Here is a 12,636-nt window from a genome sequence, read left to right as displayed (position 1 = left end):
GTGAGTTGCGCCGCCCAGCTGCTGGGCCGGGCCTGCCCGCCCCGCCTCCCTCTCCTCTGCCTCCTCCCCGCCCCGTCCGCGGCTCTGCGAGCCCCCGCCCCTTCCCCCCAACAGGGCGCCCCGGGGCCTTGGGCGGCCGCTCAGACCCAGCGGGGCTGCTCCTCCGCACACTCGGGCCTTGTGGCAGAGCCCCGCGCTAGTTCCTCTTGCTCACCGCGGCCGCCATGGTTGTTCCTCCGCGCCCTAGCTCTCTCTCGCCGGCTCCTGGATTCAGTCGTGAGGAGACACGAACTGGTGTGGGTGCTGGGGTCCGGTAGAGGCCCCGGGACTTGTGGGTCCCTGAAGATTCGACTGTGTACCTTCCATAGTCCCCTGTTCCGCGTCTGAGAGGAGGAACTGGGAAAATTGAGGAGAAAAGCTTAACAGGCTGGGACTTCCCTTGCTCAACTTTTCCTCCCGAAGGCAGGCTTCCAATGGTACGCCACTAAAGGGATCCAGGACCTCAAGGAGCTGACTCTGTTTTGTTTCGGGCTTGGCGTGTATGGGGGCCGTTCTGGTCAGAGAGAATCAGAAAAGCGAGAGAAATTTGTTAGTGTCTCAATTCCCTTCATTAGTCAGTGTTGTTTAGGATGTCATTGCTAACAGTGGATGCCTTCTCTAGGGTTGTGGCTCGAATCTGTGAGGTTAGTTTTCTTTGGCCAACTGAATTGGATTAAGCTAGGTTGTTTTCTCTCACTGCTCTGGAAAATAGCAGTCACCTCCTCCCCTGGCTCCGCCCCCAAACTGAGTTTAAAAGTTTACCGAGGGTGCTGAAGTTAAACGGCTTTTTCTTGGTTCGTATTTGGTGGAGAGGCTAAACTTTTTGCCAAAGCAGTAGTTTCATTCTTTGTTGTTTTTCTTTTGAGACAGAGCCTCTTACCAAGACTGGCCTTGAACTTACTGTGTAACCCAGTCTGGCCTTGAGTTTGGAATGCTTCTCTTGACTCAGCCTCCGAGTGCTGAAATTACAGGCGTGAACACCACACCTAACTTCCAAAGTAGTCACTAAAATTTCAGTTTCCCGTCATTTTTCTTTCTCTCCTCTCTCTTCCCCTACTAACAAAAGTGGGTGTAGATGCTGGAGCATAAATACCTGCTGTCAGCTTGTTTTTGTTTATATTATAGTTAGGTTCTAGGATTTAACTTGAGCACTGGATAATCTCACCATTTCTTGTCACTTTCTTATTAAACGTTTAGTAATTATTTATAGTACTCTCTCAACTCCAAGTAACAGATACTTAAAAAAAACAAAAACAAAAACAACAAGCCCAGAAACTTGTTTACCATTCAGTAAGTTCGTGGAGCTTGGAGAGTGGTTTATAAAACTCCTCTACTTTTGTTCTTTTCTTTTTCCTTTGTTGTTTGAGTCAGGATCTCTCATATAGCCCAAGTAGTTACCAAACTCTTTGTGGCTGAGGATGACCTTGAACTCCGGATTTTGCTCTCACTTATCAAGTGCTAGGATTTGTAGGCATGAATTTGGCTGGGCTCTAGTATTTTTGAGTCCCTTAGTCCTTTTTGGTGCTTTGAGAGCATGTCACAATCCTTCCTTTGGTGCCTAGGAAAAGTTCCTGTAGTGGAACTTTTTCCTCCTTATATTCTATCATCATAGTAGCAGTTAGTCTCAGTATTCTAGGCAGTATTTTCTTGAAATGATTCTGCTGGTTGTTAAAGAATTGGTGAGGATGAGTGGAGTTGAAGATTGTAAAAGAACCTGCTTCCTGTTTGCTTCAGTAGGAGGTATGTGATTGGGATCTTCGTATCCTAAAGTTGTAGATTTGTCCTGGTCAAGTTCACACACTGGAGTTGTAGATTCTTTCCCAGAGATACCTAGAACTGTGGGTTGTTATGCATACCCCCTTGAATATGTGTATGTATGTGTAAATATATGTTTACATATGTAATGTAGTAAGTAAATATATAATATAATATATACCAGTTAATATATTTATGCAATGCTAGGGGTTGCCTAGTGGCCTCCTGTGTGCTAAGCAAATGCTGTACCACTGAGCTATATTCCCTTCCCTCTCCTAATATGGTAAAGAAATTTAGCCACTCTAGGAACATGGAGGAAAGACTAAACCAGGTGTGATTATACACTCCTGCAATCCCAGAAGTTGAATGACTCAGGCAGGAAGACTGTGAGTTTGATACCTTTCTGGGCTATGTAGTGAGACCCTGACTCAAAAAAAAAAAAAAAAAAAAAAAGAAAGAAAGAAAGAAAAAGAGTTGACTTATAGGCTATATAGACAGGATAGTCTAATGGCTGAACATATTAGAGATCTTTGATTCTGATATAATCAAGTAGTTTGGAGTCTTTGAGATCTGAATATGAGTATGACTTGGGTAGGTCAAGAGAATATTACCCCCTCCCATTTCCATAACTCAAGTGCATGGAACTCTAACACAGTTAAATTCTTAGTCTCACTGGTTAACAAGCACATAACTTGAATTTTCTGCCCATAGAAACATTCTTCCCTGCCCAGTATTTTGTATTTGGATATGTAATTGTGGGTCTTTTTTTTTTTTTAAATTATTTATTTATTTTATTATGTATACAATATTCTGTCTGTGTGTGTGTCTGCAGGCCAGAAGAGGGCACCAGACCTCTCATTACAGATGGCTGTGAGCCACCATGTGGTTGCCGGGAATTGAACTCAGGACCTTTGAAAGAGCAGGCAATGCTCTTAACCACTGAGCCATCTCTCCAGCCCCCTTTCTTTGGTTTTTCAAGACAGGGTTTCACTGTGTTAGCGCTGGCTGGTCTGGAACTCAATCTGTGGAATAGGCTGGCCTCAAATTCACAAAGATCCGCCTGCCTCTGCCTTCTGATTGCTGGGATTAAAGGCGTGCGCTGCCATCGTCTGGCTCTTTTTGTTGTTGTTGTGTTTATGTAAGTAGAATGACAACTTTTCCTTCCTCTCTTCTCCATTATTCTTTTCTTTTGTGTTGTTTCCTGCTATCAACATATTAGAAAACATGAAGGAATTAAAGGAACCCAGGCAACGCAAAGATAATAGGCGTCCAGATTTGGAAATCTATAAACCTGGACTTTCTCGACTAAGGAACAGACCTAAAACTAAGGAGGCTTCTGGGAGTGAGGAATTTAAGGATGAGATTGTGAATGACGAAGATTCTTCTGTTGGGAATGATAAGCAGCTTATTAAAGTTTGCAAGGAATTGGACAGCCAACAGCAAAATGGTCCTACAGATCCAGAAAATCGTCAGGCACAGGAGACTTTCTCAAAGACTGGTGGACTAGAGGACCGGAATCTAAGAATCATCAAGAGAATAAAAAAACCTGACCTTCAGATCTATCAGCCTGGAAGGCGTTTGCAACCTGTAACCAAAGAGTCAGCTAACAGGGTAGATGAGGAAGAAATCCTTAACCAAGTGGAACAATTGAGGATTGAGGAGGATGAGTGTAAGGGAAAAGTTGTAAAATCAGAAGTCGAGAATAAACCAGACAAAACTGAGACAGAAAAGAACCAAGCTAATGACCGAGTAAGAACTACCAAGGGAGAAAAAGGAAAAAAGATTGAAAAGGGGGAGGGGACAAAGAAGGTGAATGATGACTCTGCCCAAGGGAAACCAGGTTCTGTAAAGCGTTATTCCCGATCAGACAAACGAAGGAATCGCTACCGCACTTGCAGTACCAGCTCAGCTGGTAGCAACAACAGTGCCGAAGGAGCTGGCCTGACTGATAATGGCTGTCGCCGGCGGCGCTTGGATCGGACCAAGGAGAGGCCACGACTGAAGAAGCAGGTGTCTATGTCCTCAACCGATTCCTTAGATGAGGATAGAACTGATGAGCCCGATGCATTAGGACCTAGGAGGAACTCAGAAAGGAAGAGGCATTTAGAAAGAAATTGGTCTGGCCGAGGTGAGGGTGAACAGAAAAGCAATGGCAAAGAAAACCGAGGCGCCCTTCGAGTCACTTTTGATGCAGAAACCATGAATAAAGATTCCCCCATGGTGAGGTTAGCCAGGGAGAATGTGGAAAGAATACAGTCTGACAAAGGCCTGAGCAGTGGGGGCAAGGGCTCTGAGAAGCAGGAGTTCAAAAACTCAAAACAAGAACTTCGGGGTCGTGGTAGAGGCATTCTGATTCTGCCTGCTCATACTGCCCTATCTGTCAGTTCAGCGGGTTCTCCAGAGTCTACACCTTTGGGACCCCGGCTTTTATTTGGATCTGGTAGTAAAGGATCTCGTAGTTGGGGCCGTGGAGGCACTACCCGCCGACTATGGGACCCAAACAATCCTGATCAGAAGCCTGCTCTGAAAAGCCAGACACCTCAGCTACATTTCTTGGACACTGATGATGAAATCAGCCCTACATCTTGGGGTGATTCACGTCAGACCCAAGCTTCTTACTATAAATTTCAAAACTCTGACAACCCCTATTATTACCCTCGGACACCGGGCCCTACCTCTCAGTATCCCTATACAGGCTATAGCCCTCTACAGTACCCAGTGGGTCCTACAAATGGTATGTATCCAGGGCCTTACTACCCAGGCTATCCTGCCCCCTCAGGGCAGTATGTATGTAGTCCTCTCCCTGCCAGCACCATGAGTCCTGAGGAGATAGAGCAACACGTGCGGAACATGCAGCAACAGGAGCTACATAGGCTTCTCCGAGTGGCTGACAACCAGGAATTGCAGCTTAGCAACTTGCTCTCCAGGGACCGCATCAGTACTGAGGGCATGGAGAAGATGGCTCAGCTCAGGTATTGTGTGTAATTTCCCACTACTTTGTTTAGAGGGGAATAGACAGCTGTAAGGCTCCTGCGGCTGAGGAAGGTAGAGACTTCTTAGGTAAGCCACTGAGTGCTACCTCCCTTTCACTTGGGCATGGACATTAGGCCCTGAGCCTTGTGCATTTTGGAATAACTGTGCTACTACTGAGCCACACTTGAAGCACTTTTTACATTGATTTTTTTTTAGGAATAGGCAGTTGGGAAAATAAGTTTTAATTCTAGTCTTAGAAATATACTTTTGATTTTAAGAGGGAAAACATGGCTTTAAGGGAACATGGATTTCCAGAATGCCAATCTCCAGTGTGCACCAAAGTCGTTTATTCATCTCTTCGATGTAGGTGTGCACATATGGGAGTATGCTGTTTCCCTAGGCATGAATGTCTTTGGAATGACCTTCTGTTGTGAAGAATGAAACGCAATTTAAGTAGGATACCTGCTCACATTTCAGATTTCTTGTCAGGAGGGCGTTGGCTGGTTTGCAGGAAGTTCATATCTTAGGTCTAGCCTTTCTTGTGATGTATTGGAGCTAGACATTACGTGTATTTTATTCCAGAACTGAACTACTGCAGCTGTATGAGCGCTGTATTCTATTAGATATTGAATTCTCTGACAATCAGAATGTAGATCAGATCCTGTGGAAGAATGCTTTCTATCAGGTGATTGAGAAATTCAGGCAGCTTCTCAAGGATCCAAATATTGAGAACTCAGACCAGATTCGGAACAGACTCTTGGAGCTCTTGGATGAGGTAAACTTTATTATTATTATTATTATTATTATTATCATTATTATTATTATTATTTTGATCCACAGGATAAAGTTTGCAGCATCTTTTAGTTTGTTTGTCTTTTCTACCTGAGATGTTTTAGAGCAAAATATTGCCAGAACTCTTATATCTTTTTCTTGCATTTAGACCTAGTCTACGTGTATTACTTTTTTGCCCAGTGCTGGGATTGAACCCAGGACCTCATGAATGTTAGGCAAGAGTTTTACTACTGAGCTATATCTCCAGTCCTGGAGTTACTTTTGAGCTTAAGGCTTTCTGAATGAGAAAGGGAGAGGGGGGAAAAACAGAGAGATGAAAGGAGGAGGGAGGGGTAAATGGATCATATCTTTAAAACACGGGAGGCATATACTATAAGCTGGTGTGCTTACTTATGGCTTATAATTGCTTATTATATATAACTCCTCTTCTATAGAACTGGACTTTGACAGAACTGTGGTAGGGTCATTTGCCCCAGGATCTGGTAAATAGGTTGGAAAAAAAACTGATTCAGATAGTTCTTTCTGTTTTTTTCTTTATAGGGTAGTGACTTCTTTGATAGTTTGCTTCAGAAACTACAGGTTACTTATAAGTTCAAACTGGAGGACTACATGGACGGGCTTGCCATTCGAAGCAAGCCTTTACGAAAGACAGTAAGTCAGTTTCTTTCTCTAGTTTAAATTTGTTCATCTAGGCCTGGTGCAGTGGTGCACACCTTTAATCCCAGCAGCGAGGAGACAGAAACATTTCTCTGATTTTAAGGACAGTCTGGTCTACATTAGTGAGTTCCAGGCCATCCAGGACTATGTAGAGAGACCCTTCTCAAACAAAACAAACAAAAATTGATTCATCAATTTAGTAAACATTTATCTAGTACTGGTTAAGGCCTAGGCAATGTGCTGGGTTTTGAGTATATCATGGTGAAAGATACAGTACAGTAAGAAAACAAATGAAACTATCATAAGTGAGGGATTGTGGCATATGCCAGTAATCCTGAATCAGGAATTTAAGGCTAGCTTTGCCACGTATTGAGTTCCAAGGAAGTCTGAGCCATATCAAATTGTTTCAAATACAAAAAACAGACAGACATATTGTAATGTCATAAACACTATGATGAATTTCACACTTGTAATCCTAACACTTGGGAAAATGAAGCCCTGAGGATTGTCATGAGTTTGAGGGAAGTCTGGGTTACATAGTAAGTTCTAGGACAATCTAAACTACAGAGTGAGATCATATCTCAAAACAAGGATCCTGGAGAGATGACTCTTTTTTAAGAGCATTTGTTGCTTTTGCAGAAGACCTGGGTTTGGTTCCTAATATCCACATGACTGCTCACAACCATCCATAACTCCAGTTCCGGGGCATCCAGTGCCTTCTTTAGACTTCTGCAGGTACCAGGCATGCAAGTGATGCATATAAATACATGTAGACAAAACACTGAGACAATTTTTTTTAGATTTATTTATTATGCATATAATGTGCTGTTGGCATGTGTGCCTACATGTCAAAAGAGGGCACCATATCTCATTATAGATGGTTGTGAGCCACCATGTGGTTGCTGGGAACTGAACTCAGGTCCTCTGGAAGATTAGCCAGTGCTCTTAACCTCTGAGCCATCTCTCCAGCCCCAAATTTTTAAAAGGTAAAAAATAAAAAGCAGTTGGATAATTCATAACGTCAACCTTGGGTTTCTACATGCACACACACACATATCTAAAATATGCACATCACACAGAACAAATGGAAAAGAAAGCACAAAAAGGAAAGGACCATAAGAATAAGAGTACGAAATAGTAAAGGGACATAGAGGGACATAATTGAACTTAGGCTTAGTGGACTCCAGGAAGGCTTTTCAGAGACATTTAACAATGATTCTGAAGATTAGACTTGGCCGCATGAATTACTAGGCAAGAATTATACCGCATAAGTATATTACTAGCCAAGCTATGTCTTGAAACATAAGTAGGAGTTTAAAAAGTGGGAGGAGTAGTTAGATGCAGGGCACAGTGAGCAAGAACCAGGTGTTGGGAAACTCTGAGAAGTTCCCAATGTTGGTAATATGGAGTTGGGGTTATTTCAGTGGAGAAACTTAAGGGAAGTGGGAAATGATAGATCATAAACCCTTAGATGCTATACTGAAGATTTGAACTTTAATCATAGGAACCATTGATTGCTTTTCAGCAAATGGGTAATAGATTTATAGTTAAAAATCAATTATTTTTACAAATTTTTGTCTTTGGTAGGTGTTAAGCAAGGGTGTATGTAGGGAAGTGAGGTTTGAGGCATGGACTAAGATAAAGAGAGATGTAGTGGAGGTGGAAATGAAAAAATAGGTTAGAAAGCCTAGACATGGTGGTTTGTACTTAGAATCCGAGTACTTGGGAGACTGAGGCAGCAGTATTACATCAGCTTCAAAGCCAGTCAGTGGTACACAGTCAGACCCTGTCTCAAAACAAAAAAAGCTGGGGATGTAGCTCATGAAGTCCTGGGTTCTAGCTCCAGCACCACATAAACCCATGTGTACACCTATAATCCCAGCACTTGGGAGAGGGGGAGCAAGAGGGAGTCTTTAGAAGTTCAATGTTATCCTTAGCTACATAGCAAGTTTGAGGCCTGACTGGATTATATGAGACCCTGTCTCTAAAACCAGAAAACAAAAACAAAAAAGGAAATAGAAATAATTGCTAGCCCTTGTGGTGTGAAGGTTATGATTGGAGGTATGAGAAATCTAGGTTATTTCCCAGTTTATAGCCTAAGAGGAATGATCATAAAGGAAAAATGCAGTTTAGGATTTCACACACACATACATACACACACACACACACACATACATACAAACACACACAATTTTAAAATGTTTATTGGATTGAATGACCTTATCAAAAGTGTTTGTTTTTAAAAGATTTATTTATTTATTAAATATACACTGGTGTTTTGTCTGTATATATCTGTGTGAGAGTGTCAGATCCCCTAGAACTGGAGATACAATTGTGAGCTGCTAGGTAGGTGCTGGGAATTGAACCTGGGTCCTTTGGACGAGCAGCCTGAGCTCTTAACTGCTGAGCCATTTCTCCAGCCCCAAGAGTTTTGTTTTGTAATCATAGTAGGAAAAGTTAATTATTGAGTGGAGTGTAAAAGAGCAACAGGCTGGGCAGTAGCTAGAGTACTGCCTGTAGCTACGAGTTATTTTTGTCTAGAGGATAGAAGCTAGATTATGTTGAGGGATGAGGCATAATGTAGATCATGCTTATAAGAATCATGTCTGGGAACTGGAGAGAGGGTAGCTAGAAATTGAAGGTCAAGAGAAGCTTTGATTTAGACTTTATTTTTGGTTTTACTGAAATAGTTTGGTTAAATAACCCCAGCTAGCCTAGAACTTAAAGAACTCATTGTATGTGCCCTTTGCCTTCCAAGTGCTAGGATAAAGGGGTGTGCCCTAGTTGGTTGGTGGTTGAGGGGGTGGTCCCAGCACCTGGGTGACAGAGGCAGGTAGATTTCTTGAGTTCCAGGACAGCCAGGGCTACAAACACAAAAAGGCATGTGCCCTGTTCCAACATTTTTGGTTTTTGTTTTGTTTTTTTGGAGACAGAATCTCCTGTATTGGCCATATACCCCGATACCCTGGAATTTACTGTGTAGTCGTGGCTGTCTTGAAATCAAGATCTCTGCCTGTCTAAGTCTCCAGAGTGAGGATTATAGGTGTGTTCCCATACCTTGCAGGGATGGTTTTTTTGTTTTTGATCCCCCCCCCCCCCCCCCGGTCAGGGAAGGTTTCTCTTTGTATCTTGAGTGCCTGTCCTGGAACTTGCTCTATAGACCAGTTCTAACCTCAAACTCAGAGTTCTGCCTGCCTCTGCCTTTGTCTCCCGAGTGCTGGGATTAAAGGTGTGCACCACCAGTGCCCGGCTTTGATTTGTTTTATTTTTTTTCTTTTTCTTTTTTTTTAATGTAAAGGTATGTTACTGAATATGGTGCTCACCACTTTGGCTGGACTGTCTGGCAAGTCCCAGTAATCCTCTGGGTCTCTACCCCCACAGTGCATGAGGCCAGGCAGCTTTTCTATGAGTGCTGGTGATCAAACTCAGGTCTTCATGCTTATGCAGCAAGTGTGCTCCAGCTCTCTAGTCTCTAGAATATGTATTCTAAAATTTTGGTTTTAGATTTATTTATTTTATGTGTATGAGTGTTTTGCCTGCATGTATGCCTTTGAACCATATGTGTGCCTGATATTCACTGAGGTCAGAAGAGGGCATCAGATTGCTTGGAACTAGAGATACAGATGTCAGTGAGCCACCATGTAGGTACTGGGAACTGTAAGAGCAACAAATGCTTTTAACAACTGAGCTGTTTCTCCAGCCCAAATATGTATTAAATACAGATGAGAAAATCTATTTCCAGGCGTTCCAAAAGCTTCCTTGAGATCACCCAGATTGCTTGACTTTGTTTAAGAATGTATTTTTCCATTTGTGTGGGACTCAGAGTACCACTCTCTCCACGACTGCTGTATTTTCTCAATACATTTTGTATCATGTTGGTGGTGGGTTTTTAATAGTCGAGATAGGTTGAAAACTTTTTTGAGGACTGTTTTACCTTTCACTCTGTCATTTAGATTTCACTCATTTCTTCTGGTATTGGATTGTGTTTTTTGAATACTCTACTAACCCGTTTTCTATTCTATAGGTAAAATATGCTTTGATCAGTGCTCAACGCTGTATGATTTGCCAAGGAGATATCTCTAGGTATCGGGAGCAAGCCAATGATACAGCTAACTATGGGAAGGCACGCAGGTACTTTTTACCTTTTGACACATTATTTCCTTTCCCTATGGTGGCATTAAGTGAATCATTAGAAGATATCCAGCCGTTTGAGCTGCTTCCCATATGGAATGCTCTTCAGTTGTCCTTAATTCCTTAATTAGTTCCTTTAACTGTGCTTTAACACTTGAGGCCTATATCTAGTTAATTTTCTAGTCTACAACTTAAGTAGAGGGTCTCTGAAGATGGATTAGAAAAGAGTTAAGATTTCATTCTGTTTTTCTATTTTAGTTGGTACCTGAAGGCCCAGCATATTGCTCCCAAGAATGGGCGCCCCTATAACCAGTTGGCTTTACTAGCAGTGTATACGGTAAGAAATCCCGTGGAAGGGGAACTGTTTTCTAGGCAGTTTCCTTTCCTTGAGTTAGAATTTTGTTTCACTGTATAGTCCAGACTTCAAATTTGTTATTTTATTTTATTTTATTTTTGTTTTGTTTTGTTGAGACATGTTTCTCTGTGTAGCCCTGGCCATCCTGGAACTCGCTTTGTAGACTAGTTTGGCCAGGCTAAACTCAGAATTCCACCTGCCTTTGCCTCCTGAGTGCTAGGACTAAAGGCGTGTGCCCCCATGCCCAGTTCAAATTTGTCATCTTTTATTCAGCCTCCCAAGTGCTGAGATTACAGGCATGTCCCACCACACCACACACAAGTTTCTTTTTCTTTTTTCTTTTTCTTTTTTTTTTTTTTTTTGGTTTTTCGAGACAGGGTTTCCCTGTAGTTTCTAGAGCCTGTCCTGGAACTAGCTCTTGTAGACCAGACTGGCCTCGAACTCAGAGATCCGCCTGCCTCTGCCTCCCGAGTGCTGGGATTAAAGGCGTGCGCCACCACCGCCCGGCACAAGTTTCTTATAATATTGATTAAATTTGTATTATTACATTTATCTGTTTGTGCCTGGTTTAGTATGTAAAGGTATGCATGTAGAGGTCAGAAGACAATGTTGAGAGTTGCTTCTATCTTACCATGGAGGTCTCGGTGATGGAACTTAATGGACAGTCTTGGCAGCAAGCGCTATACATACTGAGCCTCTTGCCAGCTTCTGAATTTATTTATTTGCCTGTTTTTAAAAATATGGGATGCGTCATCCTTGTACAGGGACCTATTTTTTTCCCTAATTTTAGTATATGTGTTACTGAAGTGAGTACTGGATTTATTTTACTTAGTAGCCCAGGCTGGTTTTGAAGTTGCATTCTTCTCAGATACTGGGTTGAAAGGCATATACTATCATATCTAGTTTAGTATAGGGATTTATTTTTTATTTTCTATTTTATATGTATTAGTGTTTTTCCTGCCTGTTTGTGTACTATGTGTGTGCAATGCCACCAGAAGAGAGTGGTATATCCTCTGGGATTTGAGTTACAAATTGTTATAAACTATCATGTGGGTGCTGAGAATCAAAATGGGCGTTCTCTGCAAGAATAGCTGGTATTCTTTTTTTTGTTCTTTTTGACACAGGATTTCTCTGTGTAACAGTCTTGGCTGTCCTACTACTTACTCTCTGTAGATCAGGCCGGCCTTGAACTCACTAAGATTCACCTGCCTCTGCCTCCCAAATGCTGGGATTAAGAGCGTGTGCCACCACCTCCCAGCAGTAGCTGGTATTCTTAATCTATGCGCAATCTCTAGCCCCTTAAGATACAGTTTTGATAGCATCAGCTCCTTGAGATTGATTTCTTCTGATCTGTGTAGTCCAAATAGCTTCTTTAGACTTTCATCCTCAGACTCCTTTTTTTTTTTTAATGTTCATTTATTTATTTATTTGGTGTGTGTGTGTGTGTGTATGTGAGCGTGTGAGTGCCACTGAATATGAAGAGTAGGACAATTTGAAGGAGTAGGTTGTTCTCGCCTACCATCATGTGGGTACTGGGGTTCAAACGTGGGTCGTTAGGGATCATGGCAAGTGTCTTTATCCATTGAGCTATCTCTCCAGACCCTGACTCCCTTACTTTGAGGTGAGTTGTCAGGGATCCCACACTTTATTTGACTTGGTTCATACCTCTGCTTTACTGCATTTAATTTCGTAAAGGAGCATTATTCTGCAGCTTGTTACTCTGCATCTTACCTTGTTTCCCTTTCCAGGAAGAGGACAAAACCCCTTTACTTTTTTCCCTCCCTTAAGGGCCTCACCCCGTCCCCAGCATTAAGATCTTGTTACTTTCCCCCAGTTATTTTTTGTGAGACAGAGGCTCGTTGAATAACTCTGGCTGGCCTGGAACTCAATTTGTAGACCTGTTTGGCTTCAAACTCACAGAGACTGTCTGCCTC

General features: G+C 42.3%; 1 protein-coding gene across 3 annotated transcripts in view; it reads left to right on the top strand.

The window, feature by feature from the left end:
* The window catches only part of Smg6 (SMG6 nonsense mediated mRNA decay factor), a 240,939-nt gene that overhangs the window by 188 nt on the left and 228,115 nt on the right, over positions 1-12,636 (top strand). The window contains exons 1-6 of one of the 3 annotated variants that reach the window (XM_038325037.2): positions 107-476; positions 3,014-4,766; positions 5,350-5,542; positions 6,100-6,210; positions 10,241-10,347; positions 10,606-10,684. In XM_038325037.2, coding sequence (XP_038180965.1) covers positions 3,019-4,766; positions 5,350-5,542; positions 6,100-6,210; positions 10,241-10,347; positions 10,606-10,684 — 2,238 coding nt within the window. In that variant the 5' untranslated portion in view covers positions 107-476; positions 3,014-3,018. Of the gene's footprint in view, positions 1-106; positions 477-510; positions 1,780-3,013; positions 4,767-5,349; positions 5,543-6,099; positions 6,211-10,240; positions 10,348-10,605; positions 10,685-12,636 lie in introns of those variants that run through there. The other 2 variants (XM_038325035.2, XM_038325034.2) reach the window with 2 other exon arrangements.

The sequence above is a fragment of the Arvicola amphibius genome, chromosome 4 (assembly GCF_903992535.2).
Source record: "Arvicola amphibius chromosome 4, mArvAmp1.2, whole genome shotgun sequence".
Classification (NCBI taxonomy): Eukaryota; Metazoa; Chordata; class Mammalia; order Rodentia; family Cricetidae; genus Arvicola; species Arvicola amphibius.
The sequence above is the reverse complement of the archived record's forward strand: the minus strand, read 5'-3'. Positions and strand labels throughout refer to the sequence as shown.